At 38.8% G+C, this 14744-nt stretch overlaps 1 protein-coding gene across 2 annotated transcripts in view; it reads left to right on the top strand.

Annotated features, from left to right (window-relative positions):
• Positions 1 to 12801, top strand: part of rnf213b (ring finger protein 213b) — a 42930-nt gene extending 30129 nt beyond the window's left edge. For both annotated transcript variants that reach the window (XM_074620787.1, XM_074620788.1), the window contains exons 44-65: positions 455 to 566; positions 751 to 955; positions 1096 to 1286; positions 2443 to 2565; positions 3536 to 3637; positions 3718 to 3969; positions 4976 to 5060; positions 5145 to 5179; positions 5413 to 5510; positions 5600 to 5750; positions 5830 to 5995; positions 6075 to 6169; positions 6883 to 7131; positions 7625 to 7757; positions 7847 to 7930; positions 8798 to 8966; positions 10221 to 10422; positions 10505 to 10582; positions 10767 to 10964; positions 11385 to 11474; positions 11807 to 11985; positions 12491 to 12801. In XM_074620787.1, the coding sequence (XP_074476888.1) occupies positions 455 to 566; positions 751 to 955; positions 1096 to 1286; positions 2443 to 2565; positions 3536 to 3637; positions 3718 to 3969; positions 4976 to 5060; positions 5145 to 5179; positions 5413 to 5510; positions 5600 to 5750; positions 5830 to 5995; positions 6075 to 6169; positions 6883 to 7131; positions 7625 to 7757; positions 7847 to 7930; positions 8798 to 8966; positions 10221 to 10422; positions 10505 to 10582; positions 10767 to 10964; positions 11385 to 11474; positions 11807 to 11985; positions 12491 to 12629 (3136 nt within the window). In that variant the 3' untranslated portion in view covers positions 12630 to 12801. The remainder of the gene's footprint in view (positions 1 to 454; positions 567 to 750; positions 956 to 1095; positions 1287 to 2442; positions 2566 to 3535; positions 3638 to 3717; positions 3970 to 4975; positions 5061 to 5144; positions 5180 to 5412; positions 5511 to 5599; positions 5751 to 5829; positions 5996 to 6074; positions 6170 to 6882; positions 7132 to 7624; positions 7758 to 7846; positions 7931 to 8797; positions 8967 to 10220; positions 10423 to 10504; positions 10583 to 10766; positions 10965 to 11384; positions 11475 to 11806; positions 11986 to 12490) is intronic.
• The last annotated feature ends 1943 nt before the right edge of the window (positions 12802 to 14744 follow it).

Here is a 14744-nt window from a genome sequence, read left to right as displayed (position 1 = left end):
TCCCCTTTTATTTATTTATGTATTTATTTTTATTAATTATTAGAATTTTTTATTTATTTATAAGTGACATCTGAGTGGCAGCCCCTCATTTGCATAATGAGGCAGAAATGTAAAAGTAAATGCGTAAAGAAAGGTATAAAAAAAAATACAGAAATAAATAAGTTTGGGGAAATAACTACGGGGTGAATAAATACAAACATTTAAAAATAAATATAAAATAAATTTGAAAAATAAATACATACATTTAAAAATTTATAAAAATAGATACATGAATAAATAAAAGGGAAAATTAAACAGATGAGTAAATAAATAAGGGAATTAATACAAAGATAAATACATAAAGAAAAAAATTAAAACAGAAATATCAATTTATGTCACATTTTATCAATTAATTAATGGCTACATTTAAAAATGAATAAAGGAAAAATATCTTTAAACTCGATTCTTCCATCAGTTTTGAGCAGGTGAAGACTCACATTCAGACCTACCTGAGGAACCTGGAGGAGAATCTTCTAACCAGAGAAGACCAGACTGAACTCTACCTGCTGTTTGTCAACTGCTTCCAGGTAAAAGACACAAACTCCACATGTCCTATTTGTCCTTTATCGTCAGAGTGAGGACGATCATCATCTTTATTTTTGTTGCTTTAATTTTGTTGCCTTCATCTTTGGTGATAATTCGTACATTTTTAACCATTCTATATATAACCACCTTCCTTATTAATAACATTTAGTTATTTTTCTTTCCCAGGACTCTCTGTTGTGCTCCGAAGCGAGAGAAGTGGAACAGAGCGACGAAGAGCAAAGACAAGCAGAGATCAGTTTCCTGAGCAGGATCGCCAGGAAACAGACTCCAGACCGCCACCAGGACCCGGCGGAGTTCCTGCTCAACACGGCCCGGCTGAGGACATGTCTGAGCGCTGCTGCCCGGCTGCTGGAGGACGCCGCTCTTCAAGGTCTGCAGTTTAACTTAAATCAACGTCATTATTGTGCACATAGTTGCTGACTAAAATGAGTTTTGATGCATCAACACAGGGATCTGAAATGTCATCAGATGTTCTGTAGAAGGGAAGTAAAGTTTCTTTGTGAAATGCAGGCCGACCTAAAGACGTGGGGGCTCAGTACCTGCAGCAGGTGAAGGCGCTGTGTGAGTACTGCGCTAACGACTGGTACCGGGTCTACCTGCTCCGAGCCCTCAACAAGCTCTCCGGGATGGACTACATCCTGTCTCTGATGAACAACCCGGCCTGGAGATGGCTCTTCCCTGCGGAGCTCCTTCGACTTCAGGTAAAGAGAAACACAGAGCAACAGAAACAACAACGTCTTCTCTTTGTCATCATGACACTTTATTTATAGTCATACAAGAGAAAACCATCTGAAGTTCATTCTCATGAGAGTGAAATCAAAATTTAAAAAGTCATTGTGCTTGACTACATCTTCATTACTGATTAATCTGTCAGTTGTTTGCTAGATTAATTGCATAAAATGTCTGAAAATAGAGAAACATGTCCAACACTTTCTCAGACACAAGTTGACGTCGTCTTAATGTCATTTATTCTGGCTGCACAACAGTCCAAAACCTCAAAGATGTTCAGCTCACTCTCAGAGAAAACTGGCAAATATTTAAAAATGAGAAAGAACCAGAAGATTTTTTGGTATTTTTGCTTCAAAATAACAAACAATTAATGGATTATCAAAATAGTTATATTCACCTCCACCTAAAATGTTTTATCACGATTAATCACATTTTTTATCTGTTCAAAATGAACCTTAAAGGAAGATTTGACAAGTATTTAATCCTCTTATCAACATGGGAGTGGACAAATATGCTGCTTTATGACAAATGTATGTATATATTTATTATTGGAAATCAATTAACAACACAAAACAATGACAGATATTGATCCAGAAACCCTCACAGGTACTGCATTTAGCATAAAACAATATGCTCAAATCATAACATGGCAAACTGCAGCCCAACAGGCAACAACAGCTGAACCCATAGAACCCATTTACATTCACACATCTGGAGGTCAGAGGTCAAGGGACCCCTTTAAAGATTGACTTTTTTCTGTGATTTGTCTTACATTTTTAAACATTTTTAAACATTTTTCAGACTTTATTTGGACACATTCACATATGTGGAGGTCAGAGGTCAAGGAACCCCTTTGAAAATGGCCATGTCAGTTTTTCCTCGCCAAAATGTAGCGTTAAGTTTGGAGCGCTATTCAGCCTCCTTCATGACAAGCTAATATGACATGGTTGGTACCAAATTAGTTCTTTCTTTAGGTTTTCTAGTTTCAGATGATACCAAGCTTCACTCTAGCTTTAAAACTGAGCCCACTACAACCTAAAAATCACAAGTTGCGTTAACGCGTTATTATCACGTTAACTTTGACAGCTCTAATACATACTGTATGTATATTCTTTCTTTCTCTCTCAGAGGATGATTCCGACTAACGTGGACCAGTTCCTCTGCTGTGGGACGCCTTACCGAGCCATGAGAGACGCCGTGGCCCACGTTCTGCTGGAGAACAAATCTGACACCTTCAAGACACAGATCAAGGTCAGAGAGACGCCACAGCTGATATCATGTTTAGTTCATTATGAGCAGCGTGCAGCGTTTAGAGGTAAAGCAGATTAATGATCCTGCTTCAGTGTTGTCTGTAGACGCCGTCGTGTCTCCTGACCACCACTAGAGGTCAGACTTTATTTTAACGCCCCTTATGTAGCATGTCTAAGCACAATATAAACATTTAATAAATGGTTTATTACACACTTTAATGAAGTTGTATGCAGATTGATGCATTTTTTTACGTTTTATATTATTATATACAATATATGACCTAAAAGAAATAATTTGTAAAACATCTATAAACATTACATAGATATAACCATTTTAATTCATTTAATTTTTTAATAAATGAATAAAAAGTAAATGCAAAAATAAATAAATTATAAAAATAAATTATAAAAATAAATACTTAAGTAAATAATAGGGAAAATTAAACAGAGGAGCAAATAAATAAGGAAATTAATATGAAGATAAATAAATAAAGAAGCAAATTAAAATTTTAATTTATGTCACATTTTATCAACCAATTTATTTTATATATTTTTTTTGCAAAATTTACTGAAATATTTATTTATTTATTAATTCATTTATTTTTTATTTTGGCAGGTTCCTTCCTCCGTATAAATGTTACTTAAACATCTGCAAAAGTTAAAGTTGTTAATACATTAAAGAACTCTTATATCTGCTTACAACAACATTATAGTGTGTTATTAACCTTTTATCAAATGTTGCTTTTAAATGCTAAATATGGGTTAAAGTTAAATGTTACTATATGTTCATCTATTGTGTGCATCCCATCTTAAACACTAACTGGTAAGAGTAATAAAAAACAACATGATCATTTAACTTTCAAATTACTTTTCCAAATCTAAATTCTGCCTGTCTTCAACCTGTTTTTTATTTTGTTTTGTGTTTTTCTGTGTTCCTCTTTCACGTCTCGGTTGTTTTATTTCCTCTGTAGAAGCTGAGAGGTTCTCAGATCAGTCTGCTGGCCCTCGCCTTGTTCAGACAGGTCACCTGTCGCTACAGATCAACTGACGCCAACATGCTTCCCTCCGCGCAGGTCTCTATACATGATGTCTAACGTAAATTGTGTGTATTGTAGATTCTCTCTGTAACATGTGGCTCTACGTGAACGTACAGGAGACGGCGAGACTGGAGGAGCTCCTGAAACACGTTGAGTCGAGGGAGTTCAGGGAGTTCAGGGAGTTCTGCGCTGCTCTTCTGTCAAATCAGATCGGAGGACCGGGTTCAGATCTCCACATCAACAAGCATCTTTCGGCTCAGAGACAAACCCTCCTGGAGCTGCTGGTCCATCTGGACTCGGTGATCCTCAGTGGAAATCCTCTACTGGTTCCTCTTCATCAGATCGCCTCCCAGCCTCAGAACGTTATAGTAAGACGCTTCTTCTTCTTCTCTTATCATACGACTCAGCCTGTGAATGAAAACAGTTGAATGATGTATTCTGTGGCTCTGAAGGAGATAACTTCCATTAATGTCCATCGCTCACGTTATGCTCCTCTGGGAAGCGGCCGGCCAAAAACTAGATAAATAAATAAATATGTCATTAAATGTAGCAAAAATATTATTGAAAATAAATTTAGCCATTAATTAATGGATAAAATGTGACATAAATTGACATTTCTGTTTTAATTTTTGATATTTGTATTAATTCCCTTATTTATTTACTCTTCTGTTCAATTTTCCTTTTAATTTATTTTAATTCATTAATTTATTTATTTATTTTTGCACTTCTTTTTTTATATTTATTTTTAAATGTATGTATTTATTTATGCATTTATTGACAGGCCCCTTATTTGCATAATAAGGCAAAAATGGAAAAATAAATGTGTAAAGAAATGTATAAAGAAAAGAATACAAAAATAAATAATTTTGGCGAAATAAATAAATGGTGAAATGCGAAGGTGAAATCGTGCATAAATAAATCAATCAATAAATACATAAATAAATACGTACATTTAAATATAAATAAAATATAAGTGCAAAAATAAATAATAAATAATGCAAAAATGATTTTAAAGAAATTAATAATAAAATATAATAATATAATAAAATAAATACATAAATAAATAAAAGGGAAAATTAAATAGAAGAGTAAATAAATAAGGGAATTAATACAAATATAAATAAATAAAGAAGTATATTTAAACAAATAACAATTTATATCACATTTATATCAATTAATTAATGACTACATTTATTTTTAGTATTAGTTTTGCTACATTTAATGACATATTTATTTATTTATCGAGTCATTTATATATTTTTTCGTTTATTTCTGATATTGGCAGGTTCCGTCCTTCATAGAACAATAGCTAGCTAATGGGGATCCTAATAAATGAAATGAAATGTCACACATTAACTTACTTTTTGCTCCTAGAACTCCTTTCTGCCGACCATGCCTGATGACCACACCAGTGAAGTCAGACAGTTGTTGACTAGCAACACGAAAGCACAGCTATACTGTGAGTATTTAACATCATAAAGGTTTAGTTTTTGATCATCACTTCTCTATGAATTGTCCATAATGTGTTTTACATCATTCACAGATTGTGCCAACGGACATCCATGCCTTGTGACAGAGGTAGGAGCTGTTTGTGTTCCTCTTGGCAAACATTCCTGTTGTCCCATGTTTGTGTGTTTAAGTGACTAATGTGGACCAGTATAAATAGAGAGGCAATACTGGACCAATTTCAGAACTGATTGTCCCCATTAGTTACTAACAAAAACATGAGAAAATAAGGTCCAGGTTGAAAAATACCAAAGTTACACTTTAAGAATAAATAATAAATGTGATGCTTCTGTATTGTCCCATAGTGTGGTAGACCGGTGGAAACAGCACGATGTCACGAGTGTGGAGTCCTGATCGGTGGGGAGAGACACAACCCAGTCGCTGGATTTACTCCAAACCAAAGGTGTGAATCTCTTCAGTCAACCAGCATTGTGTGGCAGCATTCTCCGTCTGATATTTAATTAATGTTCGTCCTCATGTGTGTGTGTAAAGTGTCAGAGGTCAAACTTGGACGGGACACATATTAGGAGAGGCTGGCCGGCGGTCTGAAGCCCCTGAAAGACAGATGACGTTGGCTAAGTCCTGCATCCTGCGGCTGCTCACACACCTCGCCATGCTGCAAGGCGCTATAAGAAACAACAGAGTGAGACTTTGCACAACATATTTACACATCAGACGTATTGAAAAGAATGCATCATGTAATAATACTGGCGTTGTTGTAGGGAGTTGGTAACATGATCCACCCCACACCCCATGATGTGGTCAACTTCCTGTGGAACCACCTTGAACAGGACCTGCATGTGTTGGGGCAGACGCTGGATCAGAACCGGGACAACACGGCGGTTACAGTTCATTTGATTCTCAATCGATGCACAGAATTCACTCCAGGTGACTTTACAACGATCTTCAGGTTCTATTGTTCATATAAAACAAGACATGTGACATAACTGGCTGAATGTTGTTGAAGGTTCCCGCGGAGCAAGACCGGATCTGTCCTCCAGACCAGGACGTCAGCAGTGGGAGAAGCTCGTCTGTGATTCTGCCATCAACCCAGTACTCCAGGTAAGGAATACCATGTATTTAAAAGCACTGATTGCTTACAGGTCTGTAACTGGACTCGATGCTTGTGACCTTTCCAAAGGCGCAAAGCGGCACACAGCACAGCGCAGCTGTCCTTGCTAGTTTCAGACTGATGTAGTCGTCATTTTCACGCCCAGCGCCCGCGTTGTGTAAATAGCAAATGTACTTGTACTTGGTCTTTAAATGAGGTGTGGTCAGGTGCTTTGTTGGTGCATTGATATCTTGAGGCAGCAGAAGGCGATTGCACCATTGATCAACAAAAACCTAAAGTCTGGCGCAGTATTTTCCTGCTATTTAAAGGGTTCATTATTCAGATATTAAGATGTGTCTACAGGCAGGTTCATAACACGCGTACACTCTGCTTGTTACACACAGGGACGCAGCAGCGCTCCTCCTCCGTTAAACACGCTTTATTTATGTTTAGGAAAACACTAAATTCAGGTGGCAGGTGACAATTCAGAATATAATGAAGTGAGGCTCTCAGGCTTTCTGTATTGATCAACCTGCAGCGCGCTCTCAGCGCTCCTCCAGTCACTGACCGCCGTGACCTTGCCCCTTGTGCTTTACTTTGCACACAGACTATGCGCCTCTTAACTAATAGAAGTGGAGTTGGACACGCCCTAAATGCACTTGCACCATGCAGTTTAGACCATGCACTATAGATCGTTTAAATGGGGCGTTTCTTGTATTTTCAGGATTTGCAGAAGAATCTGTCTGAAGCTCAGGACAGAATCGGCGCTGACGATGGACTAGCCGGGAGTCCTCTGATGAATCTCCTCTTCGGAGATCCCGGGACCATGTTGTCGCTCCCCTCCGACTGCCCGACACATCGCTCCTCCTTCTGGACTCTGCCGGAGTCGATGACCGTGGTGCGCTTCTCTCAGCTGGTGGGGGAAGCTCAGGGACGCATGCCCTTACCGCTGCTGAGCCTGTTCCTCAAGAAGGTATACCGAGCTTCTTTATGTGAAGTCCTTCTGTGTGACAAAGTCTGGGGACACAGTGGAGGATAATCAGGCCAATGTACAGCAGATCTGACATGTTTTAAATCTTAAATGTTTTAAATCTTAAGTCTCAAGTTAAGATAGGAAGAGTCTAATAACTCTAACTATAATAACTCCAACTCAGGAGGTAAAAGAAAGAGAGCGGGCTGAGATAGTAGACACGGTCTTTGCTATATATATGTTGATGCTATCATAAAGAAGTAGAAGAAGTACACTGACATGTTATAGGAAGAGGAAGGCAGCTCTGACGTCCAAAGAGCAGAAGAAAAGTGAAGGTTAGGACAGCTGAACGGTTATCTGAAAGTTAGGAGAGCTTATTTAAGATTTTGGGAAGTTAGGATGCTCGTGTAATTAGGGGTGGAAGTCCTGACATTAGTGACATATTGTTTTTATAGTGCCTGACGTGTCCTGACTGTAGTAACTGTCTTTGTGTCAGATCCACTGTGTGAGGCAGTTACACCACCTACCTGAGCTGGCTGCTCTACAGTCGGACCTGCTGAGGGCGTTTCCTCTGACGTCCGCCTCCACAGATCAGACCATCTCACAGATGATACAGCAGATACCAGCAGGTATAACAACATTTCATTTATAACTGAACATACAAGCAACTAAACAAATCACACAGACACAGACGGAGCTCTCTCTTTGTCCTCGTCAGGATACCAGAAGAAGACGCTGCAGGAGAGAGTGCAGAGATTCATGAAGGTGTGGAACGGCCTCAGAGCGGAGGTGGCAAACAACTGTAAGCATTTAACTCTGATGTTTGAGTGTACAGTTGTAGAGCTGCAACGATTCATCTGTTGCTCTAACTGCATCGATTATAAAATATGCATCGATCTGTCAAAAGATAATCAGTACAACTACCAATGTCAGTAATATGAATATTAAAGAAACTACTATACCAGAAATAACAACACACTTTATTTATTGAGCACTTTTCTAAGCTGAAGTTACCATGTGATCTAGAACATAGAATTAAAAGTAGGGCTGTCAAAGTTAACGCAATAATAACACGTTATTAACGCAAATTAATTAAAAAATTAATAACGCATTAACGTAACTTTTAGGTTGTAACAGGCTCAGTTTTAAAGCTAGAGTGAAGATACTGGCATCATAAACATCTGAAGTCTTCAGTGTTTGGTGTAATAATATTTAGTGAAACATTACATGTTGTCTCTTATTTTAGAGTAATTTATAAAGACATAATTCTGTCTATTTCTTAATTTTGTAAGAGAATAAGGATCATTTCTCATTATTGCACATATTTATTTAATTAATTATTATTGAATCAAATTATAATAACCAAAATCAGATTGAATTGAGAAAACAATTATTATTATTATTTAATGAATAAGTGTTAAAGCAGAAGTTAACAGCTCTATGTGATGAGTTGTGTGTGCTTCATTCACTGCATGATTTCCCCGGGTGCTTTACAGCAGCAGACTTCTCCTAAAATACTTAGGATGGGTTAAATGCAGAGGTCAAATTCCATGTATGTATATGACAAATAAAGGTTTCCTCTTCTTCTTTCTTCTTCATGTCTGTCTGTGTGTGTGTGTGTGTGTGTGTGTGTGTGTGTGTGTGTGTGTGTGTGTGTGTGTGTGTGCAGCAGACTTAGGTGTGGATGTGAACTTGTGTGAGGAGGAGGTGACCACCGAGAGCTCCGGGGAGTTTCTGACACCGTGCCGACACGGACCCGGGTCGTGTCTCCGGACTCTGGTGGACTTCCTGTCGGAGACTCACAACAGCCTGGTGAGAGCGAGCCGCCAAGAGGACAGGTCAGTACGGTCCAGGGTCAGGGGCCGCTGGGATTGAGCTGTTTGAGTTGATTTTTAAGGCCGAGTTCAGACTTAAAAGAGCACTGCATGAAAACATGTATTTTGTATGTACAGTATGTGTCGCTACATATTTCTGATAAAATTATACCTGGCCCTAAAAAAAACAAACTGAAACTAAACCAGAACTCACTCAACACTCTATGAAAACTACCTAAAACTAAACTGAAACTGAAAACTAAAATAAGATTAAAAAAAAATAATAATAATTGAAAATTCAAAACTATTATAACCTTGGTAAATTGACCTTGTGAGTTGTGTCAAATGTTCACAAAGAGGCATCTTATGTGAACTTGAACATTTGAGAAAACAATTGAATGCTGAGCGAAACACATTACTCTTTACCAGTGTTCATAAAAGACCCTTGAATCACATATTAGATCCTGATAACTCTCTGGAGATGCACAATCCCCTCTCAGCCTATCATAAACCGTAGTGTAGAGCTTTAATGCATGTGGCATCATCATCTCCTCACCTGTACCTGTTCATTCATTCATTCAACCTTTATTTAAATCTCCAGGAATCATTGAGGGGACGCCCTCATTTTCAATGATGTTGAGAGTACAATACAACAGAATAAATACACACGGAACATAATTAACGAATCACAATCAGTGAGACAGAAATATAACAATGTTAAAAACAGTCACATTCAAGAATCATGGCTTTAAAATCACCTACAGGTACAAATGTGTTCCAAGTTTTTGCAGCACAAAGACCAAATTTAGTGTTTGCAGGCGGGACTTCAAGCTTGACTGACTTGACTGTCTTTCAGAGGCTCCAGTAGGTTAAAATATATCATATAATATAAAACATATAAAACTACAAAGCCTAATGAATCCATTGGTGCCAACCATGTTACGCTACCATGTCGGGAAGGAGGCTAAATAACGCTCCAAAGTTGGGTTAAATTTTAGCAAGGAAAAAACTGAAATGGGCATTTTCAAAGGGGTCCTTTGACCTCTGACCTCCAGATATGTGAATGTAAATGGGTTCTATGGGTACCCACGAGTCTCCCCTTAACAGACATGCCCACTTCATGATAATCTTGCTTGCTGTAAGATTTCAGTGGCTGTGTGCAGTATCAGCACACTCCGTTACAATATTGTTAATATAAATTGTGAACATCACGTCAACTCTGACGAGGCAGCCTCTTGTGTTCTTAAACATGGACGTGCTCCTGTTGTTTTTCCCCAGTGACTACAGCGTTCCTCTAGAGAGGATATCAGAGACACAGCTGACTCTGTGCAGCCCGGAGAGAGAGCTGCTGCCTCTGGTTTTATCCCACTGCCACTATACCTTGAAGATAGGTGGCGAGACGAACAGAACCTACGACCTGCCGGGCATCCAGACCCAGCTGGCCCGTCGCTTCCTGGCTGGAAAACCTCTCATCCAAGCGGTAAAAATCTAAACTAATCATACAGCTGCATGTCAGGTAATAACAAACATTCTGCTAACCAGCACTGTTTGATCAAAATCAGGACACCTCGAGGTACTTGAACAGACACCTGCAGGACTTCTCTGTGGTTCTAACTGAGGTCCGAGACAAGATTCATCAGGTAAGACCAGTTCATGAACTTCAGTGTTTTACGGTGTCAAAGTCTTCATCTGGAACCGACTAATGCCAGCCGAAGAATGTTCACAGTAGCTTCCCCCCTGTAGGATTTTGTGAGGCCTCTTTGTTAAAGGTCAAATTCCTTCCCTCACTCTCCTCTCGCCGGTCTCCCCCCGTCCGTCCTACAGGAGCCGCTGAAGGGTTCGGTGAGCGGCGCCATGAGAACGGTGCTGCGTTCGTACACGGATGTTTGTGACGCCGTGTTTGTGGTGGAGATCGGCCTTCGCTTCCTTGGCAAGACAGGCGGGGATCCACAAGGTCGACTCCTGTCCTTTCTCGCTGATTCACTGCAGATGGAACCACAGATTTCCAGCACTGTAGCCAAGGTAGAAACCTCCAGACCACCACAGCTATTTCCATTACAACACTGCTATGCAAAGAATGTGATTATGTTGACAGGATTTTGTCAGCGATGCACCCCTTTCTTGTTGCTTTTCTCTCTATAAACCTCCCATTTAAAAACAGATTTTTGACACTAATAAGTGAAATAAAAATGTTCACGATGCGATAATGAGTACCGCAGTGCACTACTGCATTACCATGCAACGATAATGTAACCGTGACTGTGATGGATCACACAAGTAAAGCAAGTTTCACCAGTCTGACATGCAGAAATGAATGACTGAGGTAGAGAAATACATAAAGAACACTTGAAACACTGAGCTGTAATTCAGGAGCTACAACTTGCAAGAAAAAATAAACACTGTTATGAAATATTAAACTTGTCTGTTTCATTTTCTTTTCAGGGTCTTGGAGAGAGCAGACTTGAACACAGCATATTCACCTGGCAGCTCCTGACTTCTTGGAAATCTGAGCTTATGCTGAACAGAAAGCAAGTAAGTACCAGTAAAATCATAAATTTACAAGACTTTATACTATTAAAACATCCCTATTTTTCAGTCGTGACAGTTGAACTGCCTACGCCGAGCCCCAAACAGAAATATAAATTTATGTCACAATTTATCAATTAATTTATTTATTTTTAATTATTATTTTTTGCTCCTTTTAATGACATATTTATTTATTTATCGAGTCATTTATTTAATTTAATTTTTAATTTATTTTTTGATTTTGGCTGGTTCCGTCCTCCATAGTTCTCATCCGCAGTTTCTGCCACAAAGCAGTTTAATCACATTAAAGTTTGATTTAATTCCTGATGATGTTTCAGGACCCGTTTCAGAGGCTACCGTCAGAGTTCCAGCAGAAGCTGTCCGAGGAGGAGAGGAAAGGGCTGAAGGTTTTCCTCGCCGTCACAGATGTTGACACTTTCTCTCTGGAGCTGCATGAAATCCTGCTGCTGAAGACGAGCACCGCCGTGCCCGACCAGCGTTACCAACCACACTGGGAGTAAGCACCAACCATTTGTACTAAAACCCCCTCTGTAGTGAAAACACAACTCACCATTTGTGAGTTTTTGTTGGAGGTGATGCACCAAATGGTGAAACAATCCTAAAACATTTGCATTATTGACATCTATGCCCGAGTTTACCCAAGAGGTGTTTTTAGGAATTGTTTGTAAGCTCATGAATGTAAGAAGTGTGCCTATTGTCAGGTCAGAGATTACCACCCTGGTCTAAAGGAATCCATTGATTCTAGACAGCTTTAATCAGAGTAAAGTGTGGAGGTCTCACCCGGGGACTTGGAGCCTTTTGACTTCCAGGACCAGAGCGTGACCCCTCCAGGCGGCCATCTGTCAGGGGAGAGGAGCTTTAAGTTGTCTCCCCTCAGTCACAGGTCATCTCTATTGAAGCAGCAGCTGGACGGTGAAGTGAATAGGCATGCTCCTGGTGAAAACAATGGATGCGGTGCTAACAGTTGTTTTCTCTGTGCCCTCCCTCCCTGCTGTCTGCAGCATCAGGTCCACCTTAGAGATCCACTTGGAGCAGAAAGGCCTTCCAGTCCTGCTGGGGCTCGAGTCTTTACCGGAGGACATCACACTGGGACAAGGAGCTGACGTGTGGAGGGCTGCTGTCCAGTTTAAAAGGAGATAGATTATTTCTACTGATTTATTTGTGTTGTTATTGTTCTATTACTATTATTATGGGACATCTGGATTTAGATTGAATGTCTGTGATTAATGATGGGGCATGTTCTGATTAACTGTTTCTGTATATTTTGAGAAGTCTGAAAGTGACAGGGTGGTGCAATAAATGCATTTGATTTGAAGCAGGCCTTTTTTCCCCTTATGTTACCTGTTAACCCTCTGAGACCCGCGATCCCGACCGACTTCACTGTCTTTCAGAGGCTCTAGCAGGTTCAGTTTAAGAGCTAAAAAAACGCAGTTTATTTATCTTTGTATTAATTACCTTATTTATTTACTCTTCTGTTTAATTTTCCCTTTTATTTATTTATGTTTTTATTTCTATAAATTTTGGGATTAATTTATTTATTTTTGCATTTATTTTTTATTTATTTTTGCATTTACTTTTTATTTATTTATGGGTGACAACGGAGTGACAGACCCCTCATTTACCTAATGAGGCAAAAATGCATAATGAAATGTAAAAAAGAAATGTGCAAAACAAAGTATAAAGAACAGAATACAGACAGGAAATAAATAAGGGGTGAAATACAAAGGGGAAATCATGCATAAATAAATACACACATTTAAAAATTGATAAAATTTAAATAGATATATAAATATAAATAGATTTTAAAAATACTCTAGAAAGCAGATTGTTCAAATTTAACCATCTTTGCAAATTTAACCAAACCGTTTGTTCGAGCCACGCCCCTTTTTTAATCCTCAACACGTTAGACAGACAGCTCCGTCCAGCCAATCAGATGCACGGATTAAAAAAAGAACGTTCTCTCTCCACCAATCACAGCCGTCGAGGGGCGGGACTTGTCGTTGTCGTTACCACAGAGATGATGTGACGCGTTATTCGTCTCCACTGAGTGAACGGAGGACTTTCACTGATCAGGAGGATTGTTGTTGTTAATTAAACCTCTTAATCATTATTATATTACATTATTATATCATACAGCCTACCTTGTTGTTGAACTGGAGCTGATCAGCTATGGATCCATCCAGCTTCTGAAGTAAGTAGACAACAATAACCTGCTTTATTCAGTTGTTGTGGTTGATGGTTAGAAACGTTAAAGACTAAAGATAGAAACACTTTGATGAGACTTCATCTGAAAAACAGCCGTTTTGATCTCAAACTAACTGATTGAGGATGTAACTGTGAGCTCAGCGAGGCTGTGATTTAACACCAAGTTTAAATTAACCTTATTTTAATGACTTTACAATGTAAAAGTTATTACATTACAACTCAAGTCTATAATGTATATAGTAGGGCTGTTAATTGCACATTTTTATCTGTTCAAAATGAACCTTAAAGGGAGATTTGTCAAGTATTTAATACTCTTATCAACATGGGAGTGGACAAATATGCTGCTTTATGCAAATGTATGTATATATTTATTATTGTAAATCAATTAACAACACAAAACAATGACAGATATTGATCCAGAAACCCTCACAGGTACTGCATTTAGCATAAAACAATATGCTCCAATCATAACATGGCAAACTGCAGCCCAACAGGCAACAACAGCTGTCAGTGTGTCAGTGTGCTGACTTGACTATGACTTGCCCCAAACTGCATGTGATTATCATAAAGTGGGCATGTCTGTAAAGGGGAGACTCGTGGGTACCCATAGAACCCATTTACATTCACTGATCTGGAGGTCAGAGGTCAAGGGACCCCTTTGAAAATGGACATGACAGTTTTTCTTCGCCAACCTGAGCCGCTACAACTCCCAAAGATTGATTGTGTTAATGCGTTAAAGAAATTAGTGGCGTTAAAACGAATTTGTACTCACGTGTTATTATTGCGTTAACTTTGACAGCCCTGAATAGAATATAACAGGATATATAGTATCATGTATAATGTGGGATGAACACAATGCTGAGGACTGTTGAGATAACATGAAAGAAAAGTAACTAGTGTTCTAGTATCTAGTGAGAATCAGTGCTAACATTAGCAAGCTGGGCTAACTATCTTCCATTTTACAGGTGGAATACAAACTCAACAGCACGATGGGTCCTCCCAACTGTTGAATAAGGATTTGTGTTCTATCATTGTAGTGTTCTTTGCATT

This window comes from Sebastes fasciatus, chromosome 20 (assembly GCF_043250625.1).
Source record: "Sebastes fasciatus isolate fSebFas1 chromosome 20, fSebFas1.pri, whole genome shotgun sequence".
NCBI classification, from domain to species: domain Eukaryota; kingdom Metazoa; phylum Chordata; class Actinopteri; order Perciformes; family Sebastidae; genus Sebastes; species Sebastes fasciatus.
This window is presented reverse-complemented; position numbering and strand designations above follow the sequence as displayed.